Raw genomic sequence first — 18164 nt, 5'->3', positions numbered from 1 at the left:
GTTCAACCCTCGACGACATAAAAAGTTTAGCTGAAGAAGTTCAGGTTGATATGAAATAATAAGGGCGACAATATTGCCAGGAGAATAGGAGAAACTCTTTCAAATAAAAAATGATATTTGTCACTCATGGAGAGTTAACTAAGTCTTAATTTAATGCTGGTTGCAAAGGACTGTTGGCTTTTGAGATTGTTGCTCGGACGATATTTATGTTGCCTATGATCGAAGAACGAACGCCCTTTCCATAAAAAAATTTGCTATAATTTAAAATTTCTGCAAATCGCATTACAATTTGTTTATGGTCAAAATTGTTTCGAAAACTTTCGACGCATATCTAGCATAGCATCGGCCCCAGCAGACTTCACCTATTTGAAAGGGTCTTAATCCATCATTGTTCAATTAAGTAATCATTAAGTCTTACCAGATGTCAGTTTTCAAAAAACTCGAAGTAGAATAATTTTATCTTTTCCCATTTCATTGTTCCATCTTCAGAAGATCAAAGCTGAAAGGGTTGGGAACTCACCTCAAGTCGACGTAGCTGGAATTTAAATAAATCGGCAAAATAGATGCTTTCAAGGTTCTTTGTCGATACATGAGATCTAACTGTATCAGAAAAAGCCGTTTAAGAGTAATTATTTCCCAGTTCAGCCAGGGCATGTAACCTCTTCTAATATTTGACAGTTACAGTTACAAACAAAGTTTATCCGGACGGAACCAAAAAAACTCATTTTCTTTTAAAAAATCTTCATTATCGGCTTGAAGGCTCCTAAGTCGATGCAAACTTACCAGCGAATAATACAATTTTATTTGCACTAGTCATAAGCCTCACTTATCCGAAGCTGTTGTATCCTTGCCATTAGTAAGGTTTTTTAAGCGGCGGACCCTAAGCCCCGCGCTGCACCCTGGAGAGGGTATGTTTCGCCTTCTCACTTTAGCTCGCCTTCAAACGGATGTTCTTTGGCTACCTAAAGGTCACTTGGAACAAATTGCCTGGATATCAACGCTGATTATATATTTTAAGATTGCTCTGCAATTTGCCTTACTTTGTTAGTTACTTACCTACTTCACCTACCAACATCATATATTTGGTAGTAAGGAAAGTTTGCTGAAAGTCTTTACGACTCCAAAGTATCCTTTGAAAAATATTTTACTGCATTCCAGCTGTTTCAACTTCCAAAGAAACTATTCCACTCTGATCCAGTCCATTCAAATCGCAGCGTATATAACGAGTAATATGATCCATTATAATCTACTAACATGGCAGCTAAGGGCCCATAGATTACAATCAATTTTAACGTATGGGATTGCAAATCCCTTTTTTGTAAAAAGATTAATGATTTCTTTCTAATTAATCCTTATGCTCATAAAAGATTAATGTTTCATAAGTCATGCCAATTCCTTCCTCACTTATCAACTAAACAACAGTGAATCCCAAAGGTGTCTCAACTCATTAAACCCATATTATTACACAATCAAAAAATTACAAATGAGTTATGTTCACAATAATCATTCCTACTAATTTACAAATTGTACTTAAACACACATACACACATTATTGCAAAAACATAAGAAGCTCCTCGATTATATGCTTAAAAAGTTATACAAATTTTATATTCCATTATTTTCCTTGCCAAATACTCAATCCGAGTGTGCACACAACCCAAATGTGCCTGTCACTGCTTTGATAATAAAATTCCTCGGAAGTTTTGCATAAAAAGTTACCGAAATCATGCCCACACATCCGCACGAATTCATGCATATTTATGTCTGTATAATTTCCGTATGCTTTATTTGTCGTTTGTCGGTTACCATTTCCGTATTTAATTAAATCCCTTGCTGCCACTAACATCCGCCGCAACGCAGGCTGCAAACGACTTTCTTAGCATTTGCTTTCGCCTTTTTGGCCCGTTTGGCGGTCTTACTTTTACAGTTGGCAACGCAGTCGTAATTTATTACAGTCCCCTGCATTTAGCCTATTTAATACATCAAATATCATTGCTGGCACATTACTTCCATTGTGTGGCTTTGTGTCAACGTTGGCATGTCTTAAAGGCATTAACCAGCTAGGCGAACTAAGCAGAGGAGCTTTTTTTGGGTGGCGCTCGCGGTACTCTTTATGTGGCACATAATTTGCGGCCATTTGTTTAGAATAAGAAAATATTTTAAGAGTTGAGGCAGGCTTTTGAAAAGTATATTCGATTTAAATATTCTCGATAAGGAAATAAGTTCTAATCCATTCGTGTGTGTTTTTATTAGAGATAGCTAGGATTTTTAGAAACTTTTCACTCCAGAAAAGTAGGATTAAAAAGAATTACATACAGTATTTCCTATAAATGTTTGAAGTCATTACCAGACTCGCAAAGAATTGATATTATGGGGTAGTAGCTTCTTAAGAACTTACCAGGTTAGAGAAATAATTATGAGCTTTCATAAGCTTTTGTAGACATCTATCTTAGGTCTATTGTGCCCTCTCTTAAGTCACAAAGCGCCACCTAGCTCCAGCATATTGATAAATTCCAATATACGTCTAGGGACTAGGGAGGCGATGTGATCCCTATTTGAAAACATGGATCCAAGGGCTGTTATCCTACGTCTACAGACTGCTATGCAGCTAATTAGCAGGTGTTCTGGAGTTTCCTATCGCAGAACCGAAAATTCGCAGAAGAATCCTGAGATATCACAACTACTTAATGCTTTGTTAAAGAGCTTACATCTTGTACATATCTTTCATAAGCTTTCATATCTCTCGTCTTCGAGCTTAGACTGGCAAGCACCCCTGTATTAAAGTTCAAAAAAAAATTGTTTATATGTCTTTTAAGGCGCGCTCGCTATTGGAAAAGAATTATTCATGTAACCAGTAAAAGTCCAGGACCTTTCAAGTCCGAACCGTACTCCTTAGAACTGTCCTCAGTGGTTTTCACACACCTCAAAGAATTTTTTTTCCTTTATCTCTTCTTTGAGCTTCTGCACGCTAAAGTAGCATTTCTTTAGAGAAGAGAGATTCTCTACGAATGAGCTTTCGTATTAAGCTCTCAGAGCTTTCGTTATCTTAGTAAACTAATGAGAGGACAAAGTCGATTTTGGCCTGGCAATTAATTTAAGATTAATCAATAGTTTTGACTGTTTATCCATAAGCAATCAGAATTATAACTATGGATAATAATATAAAAACTCTTTGTAATTGATTCGAGTAAAAAATTTGAAAAATCCAAAAAAAAAATGATTGGAGTCAGAAAAATACGTCGATGTGGATTTCAACCATTTGGACTAAACAGCTCAAGACTAAAGACTAGATATTCGAAATGAACACTAATAACCAATATTAATGAGGTTACTTCGAGATTGGTTTGGAGTTTCGAGCTCTCTTATATTCGTTGGAACAAAACAAGTTTAAAATAAAGTTCACTTAATCGAAATGTTTAGTTTGAGCCTAAAAAGTATGTATAAAGGCTGAACCATTTCGAGGTTCCCAACTTTGTAATAGAAAAAGCACAGAAACTTAAAATTTAATGGAGAATGTTTATTATCATTCGAAGGAACATTCTTCGTCATTTAGTTTTTGAGATTATCTCTTTTAAATATTGGCCACGGCTACGTCTCAGATGGTACATAGGTTGAGTCCAATTTTCGATGACACGTTTGAGCATTTCGACTGGTAAAAGGCGAATGACACGCGTGATGTTTTGCTCTAAGGCCTGAGTCGAAGCTGGATTGTCCGCATGGACTTTAGATTTTACATATCCTCACAGGAAAAAAACTAACGGTGTGATGTGACATGATCTTGGTGGCCTATTGACCAACCCAAAACGTGAAATTATCAGCTCACCAAAGTGTTCTCTCAATGAATTCATTGATTGATGCGATGTGTGGGTAGCGGCGCCGATTTGTTGAAACCAAATGTCGCTGACCAAAATATGCTAGGAAAACGTCGAATTTTCTTGGAACTTTTCAAGAACGTATAGAGCGAAGCGTTATTGCTTGAGGAAGTCGATCGGCAACTCTTCAATAGATATTTTGTCTTACCCCAGGACCACATTCGTATTACTTCAGAGCAAGGATTCCACAATGAACATATTCCAAGTCAATTTCTACCTTCCCAGCGGCCGGAGATGCCTACGATATTCTTGGACGCATACATATTTTTTGCTTTTCTTCTAATGGATCGAATTATCGGGGTCATAGAATAATTATTTCCACTAAATTTTTAATATTGAGTTGTCTTCCCGTCGAAGACACTGAAAAAGGTTGTGGTTTGTGTCGTAATTTTCTGCATTTACCTCTATTTTACAGATATTTTCGGAAATAGCCGAGAACGAAGAGTATATGCGTTAAATCGGAGAGTATCTCTGTTAAGTTATTGTTCCCCTCGCCGTGTTTTCTACTGTATCACATCTCTGCAACTTTCAATGATTAAGGTTCTTCCCTTGCGCTCTCTTGTTCAATCAGGCCAGAGTTCATGTATTTCCTTCCTCGCCTGTTGCCTTGTGAATATGTATATTTCTATTCCGTTCCTCTTCCATAACGCGAGTTGTCCTTCTTCCTTCGTGATTAGAACTGTTAAAATGATGAGTGGAATACATTCGTTAGTATATTCGAAGTGTAAAATATCAACAAAGCGGATACTAACCAGTCGTGCTAACTACTAAACAAGAACACCCTATATCTCTTAGAAACTAACTTAAATTGCAACTGACACATACAGTTATCTTCTCTCAACTCTACCGATAAAATTTCTCATTTGTCCGCTTCTAACTTTTCTCATTTCAGAATTGGCAGGCAGTTGTCAACTCATCGCTCGCCTCACTGCTGCTGCTCGGCGTCTCAACCACGATTGCGATTGCCTTGGTTGTTAACTCCGAACTAGTGCCGAAAAAAATGTTGCATATCAATAAAATGTCAACGGCAACAGCCGCAAGTGCACGTGCAACGACAATAAAAAAGGAACAACAACAAAGGAATCAACATAAACAACAACAACAAACCCATCATAAACTGCAACACGACTTGAATATGCGGCATAACTCCACAAGTGGCAATGACAATGGCAGTAGCGCGCCTATGGCAGCCGCCTCCCCCGCAACCACCATCGACGCGCACAGCTTGAGCGCCACCACAAACATTACGCAAATCAGCAGCAACAGCAACAACACCAGTGTGGGCGTCAATGTCGGCGGCAGCTTCGCCCTTGGTGGCAGCAATGACAATAGCATTGCTAGCGACAGCATTGCCACCGCCAGCGGTCGGCGCGCGGGCAGTGTGTCAGGCGCGGCAACTGCACGCTCTGTGGCGCTGGTACAAGAGCTCTATTTTCCGGTGAGCGTACGCGCCGTCATCGGCATTAGTTGGCTGCCGCCGTTGCTCTATGCCATCGCTGTGCCGCTGATATGCAGCATTATTGGCAAATGGCCACGCAATTGGTGGCTCGAAGTGATGAGCAATACAACTGCTGGAGCGGCAACAACAACAGCAACAAGCGCAGCAATGTCCGGCGCTATGTTTGGTATGCCACATGGTTTGTCGCATGCGTACGGTGGCGGATATAGTGGCGGAAGTGATTACTTAGTGGCGCATATGGCACCCACACCATCACCGGCATCATCGCTAAGTCTGAAGGTTGAACCGAGTCACGTCAGCAACCAAAGCAATGATGTGTACAGCGTGTTGGCGAGCACAACAAGCGACAGCATCTTGGAGCTGGCATCGGTCACAGCTGCTGAAATTACAACCGCCGCCACCGGAATATTAACAACTGCTAGCGCTGTTACTGCCACCAGCACGAACAGCGCCAACAACAACAACAACAACGTCACCACTGCAGCGTCTTCCGCGAGCACCTCAGCATCGACTGCCTCCACATCGACGACCTTCTCCGTTGCCGGCTGGCATAACAACTTCCAACCGGCAGCCATCTCCGCTTCCGCCACCGCTGCTGCCTATCACGGTGACTACGCGGCTTACACCGACTCAGACGCCGCGGAGCTGGAGTCACAATTCACGGGCGACGCCAGTAGCGTGCCATCACTCAGTTTCATCATATTTATTTGCGTCGATTTACTCTTCGTTTTGCTCTTTTTTGCGCTCTTCGTCATTTTAATCAAGAAACTTTTATGGCTGTGGCATAAAAATCGAAATATTCACGCGCATCCGCAGGATAAGTTCAATGTGGCCATGCGTAGACGGTAAGTCAGTTGCCAGTTTCTTCAACCGCAAGTGTGCACGAAGTGTTGACTTATTTATTTTTCTTTTATTTTATTTTTTATTTTATTTTTTATTTATTTCCCTGTTGAAGGTATGCTAGTGCATTGCAATTGAGACATTTTTCATTTTAACTTCTGGTTTGCGCAAGTGGATGAAAAGTGGTTTTCAGTTGCTTGAACTCAGTTAGTTCCCAATCGATTTATTCTTGAATCGTTAGTTTAAATTTGTTAGATTTTATAAAATTTAATAAAAAAATTTTCTTTTATTTAGTAAGTCTTATTTGAAGTCGTAATATGGTGAGGCTATTTATCGATTGAGAAGCAGGCTGGAGCATTGCTCTTTCCTTAATTTCAGTATGCTGTGGGCATTAGTCACTAAGCTCGCCCTACTGTTCCAACCAAAGATAGAACACTGGCTTCAAAATTATTCATCTTTGCTGCTGATTCGGTTGATTTTCAGGTTTCCCGTATATTTTTTTGGGTTTGAGATTGTAGTAATGAATTCATATTTGTTAATACCGTTCAAGCAGCTTTTCCCACATTCGAAATTATCTTTTAACGTTTCTTAGCTTCAAATCACTACCTCAAACCGCATTTACTTGCTTTCAAAGAAATCCAGCCGCTGTTAAACATTTTGAAGTGGCTGCTTGAGTGACTACCAAAGCTTTTGAAAGCTCTTCTTGTGTTTGGCAACAATCTTTACCTTCAAAATGAAAAATCATATTAAAGAGCATAATACTGAAGGCATTGGCGTTTTATTTAAATTACAGAAATTTATATTGGGTAGTCGAAAAAGTATTTTCGTATTTTTTCAATAGATGTCGTTGCAGTCGTATATCTCCAGTGCTACAAATCACATTGTGTTATATCATATGCATATCTTATAGTGTTAGAAATGTGTGATTTTAAGCTTCATTTGGAAATAAAAAAAATATTTCGAGGATGTTGAAAAAAAAGTTGCAGCTGTTCAAAAGTGAGTGAAAATGAGTGAAGAAACTCGCATTATTTTGAAATTTTTTATAGAAAAGGATGAAGGCCACGCAAGCCACCAATAAAATTTGTGCAGTTTACGGAGACCATAATGTATCAGTTCGTGTGGCACAACAACACTTCCGTTCTGAAAATTTCGTTGTGAAAGATATCCCTCGCTCTGGTCAACCTATCGTTGAAAAAGTCCATGAAATTATGGAAAAGATTGACCAGGACCATCACATAAGCAGCCATGAGAACGCCAAGGAACTTAACATTAATCATGTTTTGAACCATTTAACGCTGGCTACAAAATGGAACTCGAAGACTGGGTACCACATGAATTATCTGTGAAAAATTTAGTGGACCGAATTAACATTTGCGATTCTTTGCTGAAACGAAATGAGTTCAAAACATTTCTGAAGCGAATGGTAACAGGAGACAAAAAGTGGATCAAATACGACAATAATGTGCGAAAAAGATAATAGTGCAAGCGTAGTGAAGCTCAACAAATGGTCGCAAAGCCAGGATTGACGCCTCGAAACGTTATGCTGAGTGTTTGGTGGGTTTGGAAAAGAATCATCCACTACGAGCTGCTTCAGCCTTGTCGAACGATTGACTCTACATTTTACTCTCAACAGCTGATGAGATTGAAGCAAGCAACTATTTTATCAAGAAGGGCAAATTTTGAAATAGTGTTGCAAATTAAGATTGTTTTTCATGAACACTAAAAATAAGTCTTGCATTGGAAGAGGTATCGATAGTGACACCACAGAGTCTGTTAACATCCAAAACGAAACTCTGCTCATTATATTCATCAAACACTAAAACACCAAAATTGGCATATATTTTTCACTGGCCTGCCAAACTAAGACTTATACATAGCTAAAAACCAGACTTTAAGACGAGTTTAAGAAAAGACTTTTGTATAAGTAAAATTTCTGACGATTTTTTGAAGTGTTGCTTTTATATAATATAATACATATGTTTATAAACGTATAGTATTTATCATTAATTTTAATTCTCAACACCAAAATTGTAAGACTCGAATTCGATGCTTACAATTTGATACAATAAACTCAAATATATATTTATTGATCTAACTCAAATTTTCGTGAGCACTTCTTTCATGAAAAGATTTCTCAAAGGAAAAAGTGGATTAACCCTTCCCTTATGAGCCTTACGACTTCCTAGTAACCTTCATATAGCTCAACCGGAAGAAGCGTATTTACCGAGTTCTAAGAGAGCTCTAAGCATCAACATACGTATGTTATAAACTCAATATTTTTCAGTAGTTTTTAATGCTTAACACCAAAATTGTTACAACTATATAATAAACACAGTATTTATAAACTGTTTATTTATATATACATTTATAAAATGAGTAAATGAGTTTTTATAAAATCTAAGCATCAGTTGATAGTTTTCAATATCATAAAGCAAAATTGTTCATTAACTCGAACTTATGATAACTTTCTACTGATCTTTTAGGCTCCAAGCATCAATGTTATGCATAAACTCAGTGCTAATTAGTAGTATTTAATATTAAACACCAAAATTGTCCATAAACTCGAGTTTATGATAACTGAGTTTTTAAGCTCTAAGCCTCAATTATATTCATCAAACACGAGTTAAAAGATATTTCTAATAAGTTTTAAGAAAACACCAAAATTGTGCATAAGCTCGAATTTTCACTCGCTTCAAAGACTTCAAATATAAGACTTATACATACATAAGTGCTCAAAGTGTAAAATTTTAATATCTTTTCACCAAAAATTGACACCACCGCTTTTAGTGATAAGTAAACCAGTTTCAATTTATTAAAGTGTTGCTGCTTATACATATAAATTAAATAAAATTGTGTTAAACGAGTTTTTAAATATACGTATAGTGCACTCGAATTTACGTTAATTATGACTCCAACAGCCACTTTGTGACACACAAATAACTGCCACTCAAGCAGAAGTGCACAGTTGCGTAGTAATTTGATATCGCATATTACTAAATGATACGCTAATATATTTACGTTATTACAACTAACCAGCGGCTAGCTTTATTTACTCCACGCAACACTACACTACAATGAGCTCAGTAAATGCGAGTAATAATAATAACTAACAACAATGTACGGTTGAACTTAATTGCATTACAATATTGTTTTAATCGCCACGCTATAATTTATATTTGCATTTACTACAACCATTGGCATTTAATAATGTTAAGTATATTATGATGTACATGTGTTTATATGTATATATGATGTATACTATGTACATATGTATGTGGAGGTATAAGCAAGTGTGTGTTGTTGGCGTTACTATTTTCATGTATTTGTTTCGCCTATTTAGATATTCGCTTGCGTTTATTATAGTCCTTATTTTGGTTTCTGATTTCAGCATTGGCCTAATTTACCGCACCGGTTGTTTGCTGTTAATGAAATTATCAACGGATGCATTATTCATAGCATATGTAAATTCAACACAAAATTCATGGTGGTCCTATCCGTTTGGCATATCTTGCGTATTGTTGGTGAGTACAAATGAGCGCTAATACATACATATATGTATGTATGTATGTATGTATATAAAAAAATACATATTTTATATATGAAATTGTAATATCTATATTTATGAAATTCACGGAAATGCAAATAATTTCTAGCAGGAATATAAAAATAATATATATAATTTTTATAAAAAAAATTTATATACATACATATATAATTTTATATTAGAGAAAAAAAGATAAAAAAAAATAATTTCAAGCAGGCATTCAAAAAATATACATATTTTTTTATAAAGAAAAAAAATAGAAAAATTCAAAAAAATTTATTTTTTATAAAAAAAATTGGTATAATATTTGAGTAGTACATATTGAGCATACCAAACAGGGATACTTATACTTACATATGTAAATTTATTACCCTAGCACTTACATATATATATATGTACATACATACATATGTATGTGTGAATATGTTTTTATTTGCCCAGCTGCTAATGCAAATTTGTTTAAATATTTGCTGAATTTGTAACATTTTCATGAAAATACTTAAATATATACATATGCTTATCACATATTTGCATACAAGCATCCACTCCGACCGTAAGGTTGCGTAACGCCATACCGCACTTTCACCACTCATTCCTGCCGAGAGTTTACGTATACGCCATGCCATACACTTTTACACTCACTCCAACACTCAGGTTACGTATACGCCATATCATACTTTCAGCACTCATTCCAGCCGAGATGTTACGTATATGCCATGCCATACACTTTCAGCACTCACTCCGGCAGTAAGGTTACATACACGCCATGCCATACTTTTTGTCCCTCTCTCCAACGGTGAGGTTACGTACACGCCATGACGCACTTTTCGGTATCACATCTATTACTATTTCAGTATAATTGGAATTTGCATGCAAATTAAATCAATTCGCCGCAAATATGTCATTTGAAGGCCTCATTGAAAGCGAAGTGAAGATAAGGCGGAACCAAAATGCTGCTAATACACACATACAGATATATGCAATTACTATTGCAGGCTCTTGTATTTGCAGTACTTTGTATTTGCATATATATATTATTAAACACTTCTAACAATTTAATTAAAATTTTACTTTTAAGTAAAAGCATATTATGCACCAGACTGAAGCACTTTTTCCATGAAACTAAAAAAACGGGTAGATGTGGTTCCAAAAAAATGTAAGAAATGCTGCCTAATGAATGATATGAGGTTCTTAGAGTTCTTCTATTTTATAATAGCCTGAACAAGCTATATTTGGTTCTCCACGAAATTTGTAATACCCAGAAACGTCGGATATCCTAAAGAGTACAAATATGTGATCACCTTGCCAAGCGTAGTCGATTTTGTCATGTCCGTCTGCATAAAAAGACAAAAAGTTTCATCAAGAGCCTTTCCTTGAACTTTTTGTCACACTCTTATATATTAGCGAACCCTTCTCTCATATTTCCGCTATTTTACTTTAATGAAAATAGCCCTTACTTTAATGAAAAGTCTAAGACTACACACGCAACGAATTTCACTCAAATTTTTATCTGCTTGTATAATAATTTGCAAAAAGCAACCTTATCCCAGAAAATTCATACACCAATTTCATTTAATACTGTTTTCGTTAGATTGCGGCTTTTGTACAATTTTTCTGCACAAATATTTTGCGGCTGTCACATGGCATTCACGCAGAAGCCAAGCCCATGACGAAAATAGCAAACAAAAAAAACACAAAATGCAAGTTGTAAAAAACGCAATCAAAATATATACTTATACCCTTTACGATACTTTTCATTTTCAGTTTATAAGCGTGGAAAAGTTTAAGAGTGTGGCAAACTAAAAGAAATTAAATAAATTGAAAATAAATTTACATAAAACTTGATTAAATTAATTTATTTATTTTTTTTTTAATTTTTTTAATTTAACCTAGCGATTTTAATTTAAAACTAATTTAATTGGTATAATTACTCTCATTAAATCACAAATGATTCTAATTAATTTTGTTTGATAAAGTGTCTTGATACTTTTATTAATGCATATATTTTTATTATTTATATTTGGTCCAGTCCAGTTTGGTCCAAATACGGTTAACAAGCTTTGTTTTTAATTTTGAGAAAAATTTTCATTAAATATTTCTTGTTTATCAAGAATTTATAATTTAATTTAAAATCGCCCATTTCTCCAAAAATATATAACTCGCTGTATTTAATTTTTTCCACTCAATTGAAATTATTTATTTTATTTTTTTTATTTATGTATAGGTATATGATATTTTTTCGTTTTTAATTTAATATATTTATTTTTGAAATGATTTTATTTACTAATTTTTATTCTACCTTTAATTTTGATTTTAATTTTAATATCTTTTAATTTAAATTTATTTAACTTTACTTTATTTAATTTGTTTTTAGTTTTAGTTTTAATTTTTTTTTTTAGTTTAGTTTTATTTTCAACTTCAATTAAAATTTTAAGTTTAATTTATTTTTTTTAATTTTCACTTCAATGTAATTTGTTTTCAGTTTCATTAATTTTATTTTTTTTGTTTTTATTTTAATTTTAACCTTAATTTCGATTTCATATATAATTTTTAATTTCAACTAATTATAAATAGTTTTATTCAATTATTTATAATTATAATTTTATAAAATTTCATTTTAATTAAGACTTACTTTTCATTGTATTTTTAATGTTAATTTTAGTTGTAATTTCATTTTAAGCTTTAATTCGAATATTATTTAATTTAATTTTGAATTAAGTTTTTCATTTTTAGTTTTGATTTAAATTTTATTTTTATTTTTATTGTTATTTTAGTTTTAACTTCAATCTTAATTTTAATTCTTATTTTAATTTTCAATTTATTTTTAATTTTAATTGTAGTTTTACATTTTATTTTAATTTCATTTTACTTTCATTTTTAATTGTAACAGAAATATTAATTAGTATTAATTTTAACTTTAACTTTGGTTTTAATTTAGCTTTCATTCAAAATTTTATTTGCATTTCACTTTTTTTAATTATAATTCATATATTAAGTTTTAATTTCAATTTCAATTTTAATTTATTTTATTGTGTTTGTAATACTAATTTTAGTTCTTATTTTAATTTAAACTTTAATTTCAAGTTTCATTTAAAATTTATTTAATTTTAGTTTTATTTTTTTTATTTTTTGATTTTAATTTTATTATAGTTTTAATTTTGATTATAGTTTTCATTTTAACTTTAGTTTAATTGTAATTTCAATTTAAATCTTAATTTTAATTTCAGTTTTACTTTCACTTTTAATTGTAATAGAAATCCTAATTTGTATTAGTTTTAATTCAAACTTTTTTTAATTATTGATTGAATATTAATTTTAGCTTTAATTTTAATCTTAATTTTATATTCAAATTTAATTATAGTTTTGATTTTATTTTACTTAGTTTTATTATATTATTATTTCATTTTAGTTCTAATTGTAATTTCAATATTAATTTAAATTTAATTTTAAATAAATTCATTTTTAATTTTAACTTTATTTTTTTCTTTTATTTTATTTTTAATTTGTTTAGTTTAAATTTAATTTTTTTTTTTATATTACATAATTTTTTTATTTACTTCCATTTCCTTTATTACATTTTATTTTAATTTAATTGCAATTTTGATTTTATTTAAAAATTAGTTTTAATTACATTTTTTAATTATAATTAGTTTGATTTTAACATAATTTAATTTTGGTCTCTTTTATAAATGATTAATTTTTAACTAATAGTTTTTCTATTAATTTAGTATTAACCATCCTTCCTACAAATGTTGTCCAAGTTAATATGCAAACATATTAAAATTTAAAAATTGTAAGTCCTAAAGTAAAATCAGTCCCGTGATTTTCCAGTTCATTGCACTTATGATATTTCATTTTTTACCACTTCCAGTCAACTCAAAATATTTTTATATTAAATAATTTTTTTATAAAAAAAAGTTTCATTTTCTCAGAAAATTTTCCGAAAATATTTATATGCTCTTCTTCTGCGCGTTTCACATATCCTTCAGGGTATATGAAAATTATGCCACCGCGTACCCGCGTGCCAGTGTGTGTGTGTGCCTTTATTTTCACACGCGTGGGCGCACAATTTTCAAGTGTCTGTGCGAAATTGCGTACTGCGTTAAATTGTCGTCAATTTAATGTCACGCTCAGGCACAGCAGACGCGCACATAACAAAAACAAAGGCAAAAAAGAAGACTGCTATCACCGCGAGCGCTTTTAAGGGCCAACATGTGTGCAAGCGCAGGCCACACGCACAAACATACACACACACACGCACGCAATAACCAAACAAATGCGGTTAAAATTACACGTGTGCTTTAATACGCGCGTCTGCTCGCGCTGTCTAAACAATTTCGCTTACTTTTACGTCGCTTTGCTTGTGTGCGTGTCTATGCGTGCGCGCGCGTTTGTAAGTATGGTGGAAGGTACGCCTGCAATTATGCGTCAGTTTGCTCGTTTTCTCACACGTGACTTTTTACAATTTTTTCCACTCGCCACTTTAAACACGTTTCTCTTGCGCGCTTTCATTTCCATTTAATTTTTGTCTCCTTCGCGTTTGCCTCTTGTGCTCCCGCTTTCAAATAAATTCTATTTTTAGCATTTTCTCCGCTCACACTCTTTTTCTTTTTCTTGCTTTCTATCTGTTTGTCCTTTTAATTTTCGCCAGCGTTTATGTTTATGCAGTTTCATGCTTTTTGTGTCGCCGCTTTGTCGCTCCCTGCTTTTAATTACTTTTACTGCATAATTATGTAACACACGCTCACTTAAACCGTAGTAAAGCGCCACAGTCGCACACCGCGCCCTTATTTGTGTTTATTTGCACATAATTTCTTTTTCAATTTTTTTTTTTTTAATTTTTTTATTTTGTGGTTTTAATTTGTTGCAGCAGTCACTTGCAATTTGTATTTTGTTGTGCCCGGCGCTTATCACTGGCCCGCAGTTACGTGTAATTGTCGCAGCAGCGCTAAAGTTCAAAGGCTGCGACGGACACGCGAGGCGGGATGCGAAAGCAGAGGAGAAAAATTTCTATAATTCCAAAGAAAGTAGTTTTTATTGAAGAGTGTAAAGAGAATGTTGTAAAGAAGAATTATTTAAAAAGCTCTTTAATAATAACATTTCGCTGCGCAAAAGCTGAAAGGGAAAGTGTGAAAGTAGAGAGCCAGGGGTTAGTAGCAAAAGGACAGCATGCATTTTTTAATTTTTTTCTTGAAAATTTTATTCTTGCTATTTTTGTTTCTTGAAATTTTATTTATTGTACATTTTTTTTAATTATTTATCTTGAACTCTTTTTTCTGGAAATTATTTCATTTAAAATTTTTTTCTTGCAATTTTTGTTGAGATTATTTATCATGATGTTTTTTTCTCAAAATTTCTTTTGTATTATTGAAACTATTTTTCTTGAAACTTTTTTTTCACATATCTACCCTGACAAATTTTTCTTGAGATTTCTTTTATACAATTTTTTCTTGATTTTTTTGATTTTTTTCTCATGAAATTTTTTTATGAATTTTTTTTTTTGATTTTTCTTTTTTGCAATTTTTTCCTTGAAATAATTTTTTTCGAAATTATAATCTATTATAATCTATTATAATTAATTAATTTGTTTGCAATTTGTTTATTGATATTTTTTTCTTTCTTTCCTTGTAACTTTTTTTTGCGATATTTCTTCCTAATAAAAAATAGTTTGTATGAAATTGTTGTTTCCGAAACTGCTTTTCTTTAACTATACTTTTTTGAAATTATAACTCTTGAGTATATTTTTCATGTAATATTTTTTCTTGTAATTGTTTTCTTTAAATTATTTTTCTTGAACTTATTTTTGAAAGTTTAACTCCTGAAGATATTTTTTTCTCTTTAAGTAATTTTTTACATACAATTTTTCTTGAAACTTTCTTTCTTGGAATAAATTTTTTTGAAATTATACTCTGGAGGATATATGTATTTCTTGTTATATTTTTTCTTCAAAATTACCTACCCATCTTTAAAAATTTTCTTGAAATTTCTTCTATTGCAATTTTTTTCTTGAAGCTTTTGATTTTTTTCATTAAATTTTTTGTTGCAATTTTTTTGATATTTTTCATCGAAACTATTTTTTTTTCGAAATTATTATTTTTTCATTAATTTCTTGAAATTTTGTTTTGATTTTTTCTAGAATTTTTTTGTTGTAATTTGTTTATTGTTATTCTTTTTCTTACATTAATTTTACTCGTAGCGCTTTTCTGCGATATTTTTTCTTGACATTTTTTTTTACTGAAACTGTTTTTCATGAGCTTTATTGTTTTGGAATTATATTTTTTTATAACTCTTGAAGATATTTTTATTGAAATATGTTTTCTTGAAATTTTTTTTCTTAAAATCACTTTTCATGACATTTTTTCATTCAATTATGTTTTTTGAAATATTTTACTATAAATTATTTTTCTTACCATTTTTTTCTTGATATTTTTTTTTTTTTTTGGAAATTATAACTCTTGAAGATGTTTTTCTAATGCGTTTTTTGAAATTTTCTACAAGAAATTTGCTTGAAATTTTTATTTCTCGAAAATGCAGTTATTATCGCTTGAATAACTAAGGTACTTAAAGTCATAAATATTCCCAATTTAAAATTATTTCTTTATCTTTAAATGTATCTCGCCTTAGATCTGTCAAAATCTCTTTTTTACACCTCTGTGCACTCTCCTCACTCTCTTTGAAGCCGAACTTTTCCGCTTTACTTATGGAAAGTAAAATCTTCCAATGAGATCTGGCAAGCAATCATCCAACTTTATGCGATTAGAATATTCGACCAACACCGTTGCCTTCATTTCATATACATTATGGTTCTTTTAGAGGACTAGAATTTTTATTTGTATAGACCACTGACTTGATATGTACCTCGAAAGTAGCCTAAGGGAGTCAAGTCACATAAGCTTGCTATGTGATTTGATTCAGTCACGAATAAAATGATATTTTCCTGCACAACACGTCTTATTGTACCGTACTCCTGGAACTATATTTAATATTTACATGATCCATATAGGCATTGATACATGTACTCACGACATGGATCCCTTTCATTCTAGTATAGACAACAATTTTGTATTTCACTTTCACTGTGATGAACTAAATATGAGATACTATCAGCGATAATTTCTCTAATGAGAATATTTTTTAAAAACAAATTTATCGAAAAACAAATCCGACTTGAGAAAAATTTTTTTTTAATCTTTGATATCTGAAATATATCAATGATTTTTTTTTTACAAAATATATTGAAGAATTTTTGTTTATACCACTTTCCTACATACAAGCAAATTTCAAATAATAAATTGTGTATCTGAGAAAAGTAGCATACCTTTAGGCGTACATTTGAATAAGCATATTCAAGACAGAATTTCAACTGAACTACAGGCGAATTGCAGCCGCATAAAAATAATGCAATCGAAATATGTGGGAGAAGATGCTTTTTTTGTCTTCTTATTTACTTAAACTGAATGTATATTCAATACTCGCACGTCGTATAGTAGTTGCTTCTCACAACATAAGCAAATTATTCAATAAATAGAAAATAAGGACAGTGCTCTTCAGAGTAAATAGTTCACATGCATTTATATAGAGTTATGTCTCCGCATCTAAAGCACTTGCAAGTGCACTCAGACAAAATTGTTATTTTCAGATAGTGCTTATTCAGCTAATACGCACTCGTAAGTGTCTTGCTTTGAAGAAATTCCTAGAAAATATTACCTGCATGTACCAATTATTATTTCAAAAACAAACAAGAAGAGACCTTTACTTCAGCTGCACCGAGTTCTAATACCCTTCACAGTTGTATTTTTATATAACATAGAAGCATATAAAAAGTATTTATCCTGTTTTCGGTAAGTCAGTTTGTATGGCAGCTATATGATATAGTTGTCCGATCTGAACAATTTCTTCGAATATGATTGCCATTCCTTAGTTAACAAATTATGCTAAATTTTATGATGATATCTTGTCAAATAAAAATGTTTTTCATAGAAAGACCTGATTTTGAACGGTCAGTTTGTACCGTAGCTATATGTTATAGTCAACCGATCCAAAAAAATATATTTGGAGATTGCATTGTTCTCTCAAACAACATTCCGTACAAAATTTCGTGAAGATATCTCGTTAAATAAAATTGGTTTCCCTTCAAGGCCTTGAATTTGGTCGTTCAGTTTGTATGGCAGCTATATGCTGTAGGGGTCCGATCAGAACAATTTCTTCAGATATTTTACCATTGTTTTAGGCAATAATTTATGCAAAATTTCGGGAAGATATCTCGTCGAATAAAATAGCTTTCGGTACCAGGACTTGATATTAATCGATCATTTTATCGTATATGACAGCTATATGCTATAGTGGTCCGTTATCGCCAGTTTCGCTAAATGAGCACCTTTTTAAAGAGAAAAGGATGTGTGCAAAGTTTCAGATTGATATCTCAAAAACTGAAGCATTAGTTCTTGTA

The 18164-nt window shown here is 32.5% G+C and overlaps 1 protein-coding gene across 1 annotated transcript in view; it reads left to right on the top strand.

The window, feature by feature from the left end:
* The window catches only part of LOC126752165 (uncharacterized), a 565185-nt gene that overhangs the window by 516835 nt on the left and 30186 nt on the right, over positions 1 to 18164 (top strand). The window contains exons 20-21 of the mRNA XM_050462767.1: positions 4765 to 6176; positions 9560 to 9692. Of these exons, the coding sequence (XP_050318724.1) occupies positions 4765 to 6176; positions 9560 to 9692 (1545 nt within the window). The remainder of the gene's footprint in view (positions 1 to 4764; positions 6177 to 9559; positions 9693 to 18164) is intronic.

Source organism: Bactrocera neohumeralis, chromosome 3 (genome assembly GCF_024586455.1).
Source record: "Bactrocera neohumeralis isolate Rockhampton chromosome 3, APGP_CSIRO_Bneo_wtdbg2-racon-allhic-juicebox.fasta_v2, whole genome shotgun sequence".
In the NCBI taxonomy this organism is placed as follows: domain Eukaryota; kingdom Metazoa; phylum Arthropoda; class Insecta; order Diptera; family Tephritidae; genus Bactrocera; species Bactrocera neohumeralis.
The sequence above is the reverse complement of the archived record's forward strand: the minus strand, read 5'-3'. Positions and strand labels throughout refer to the sequence as shown.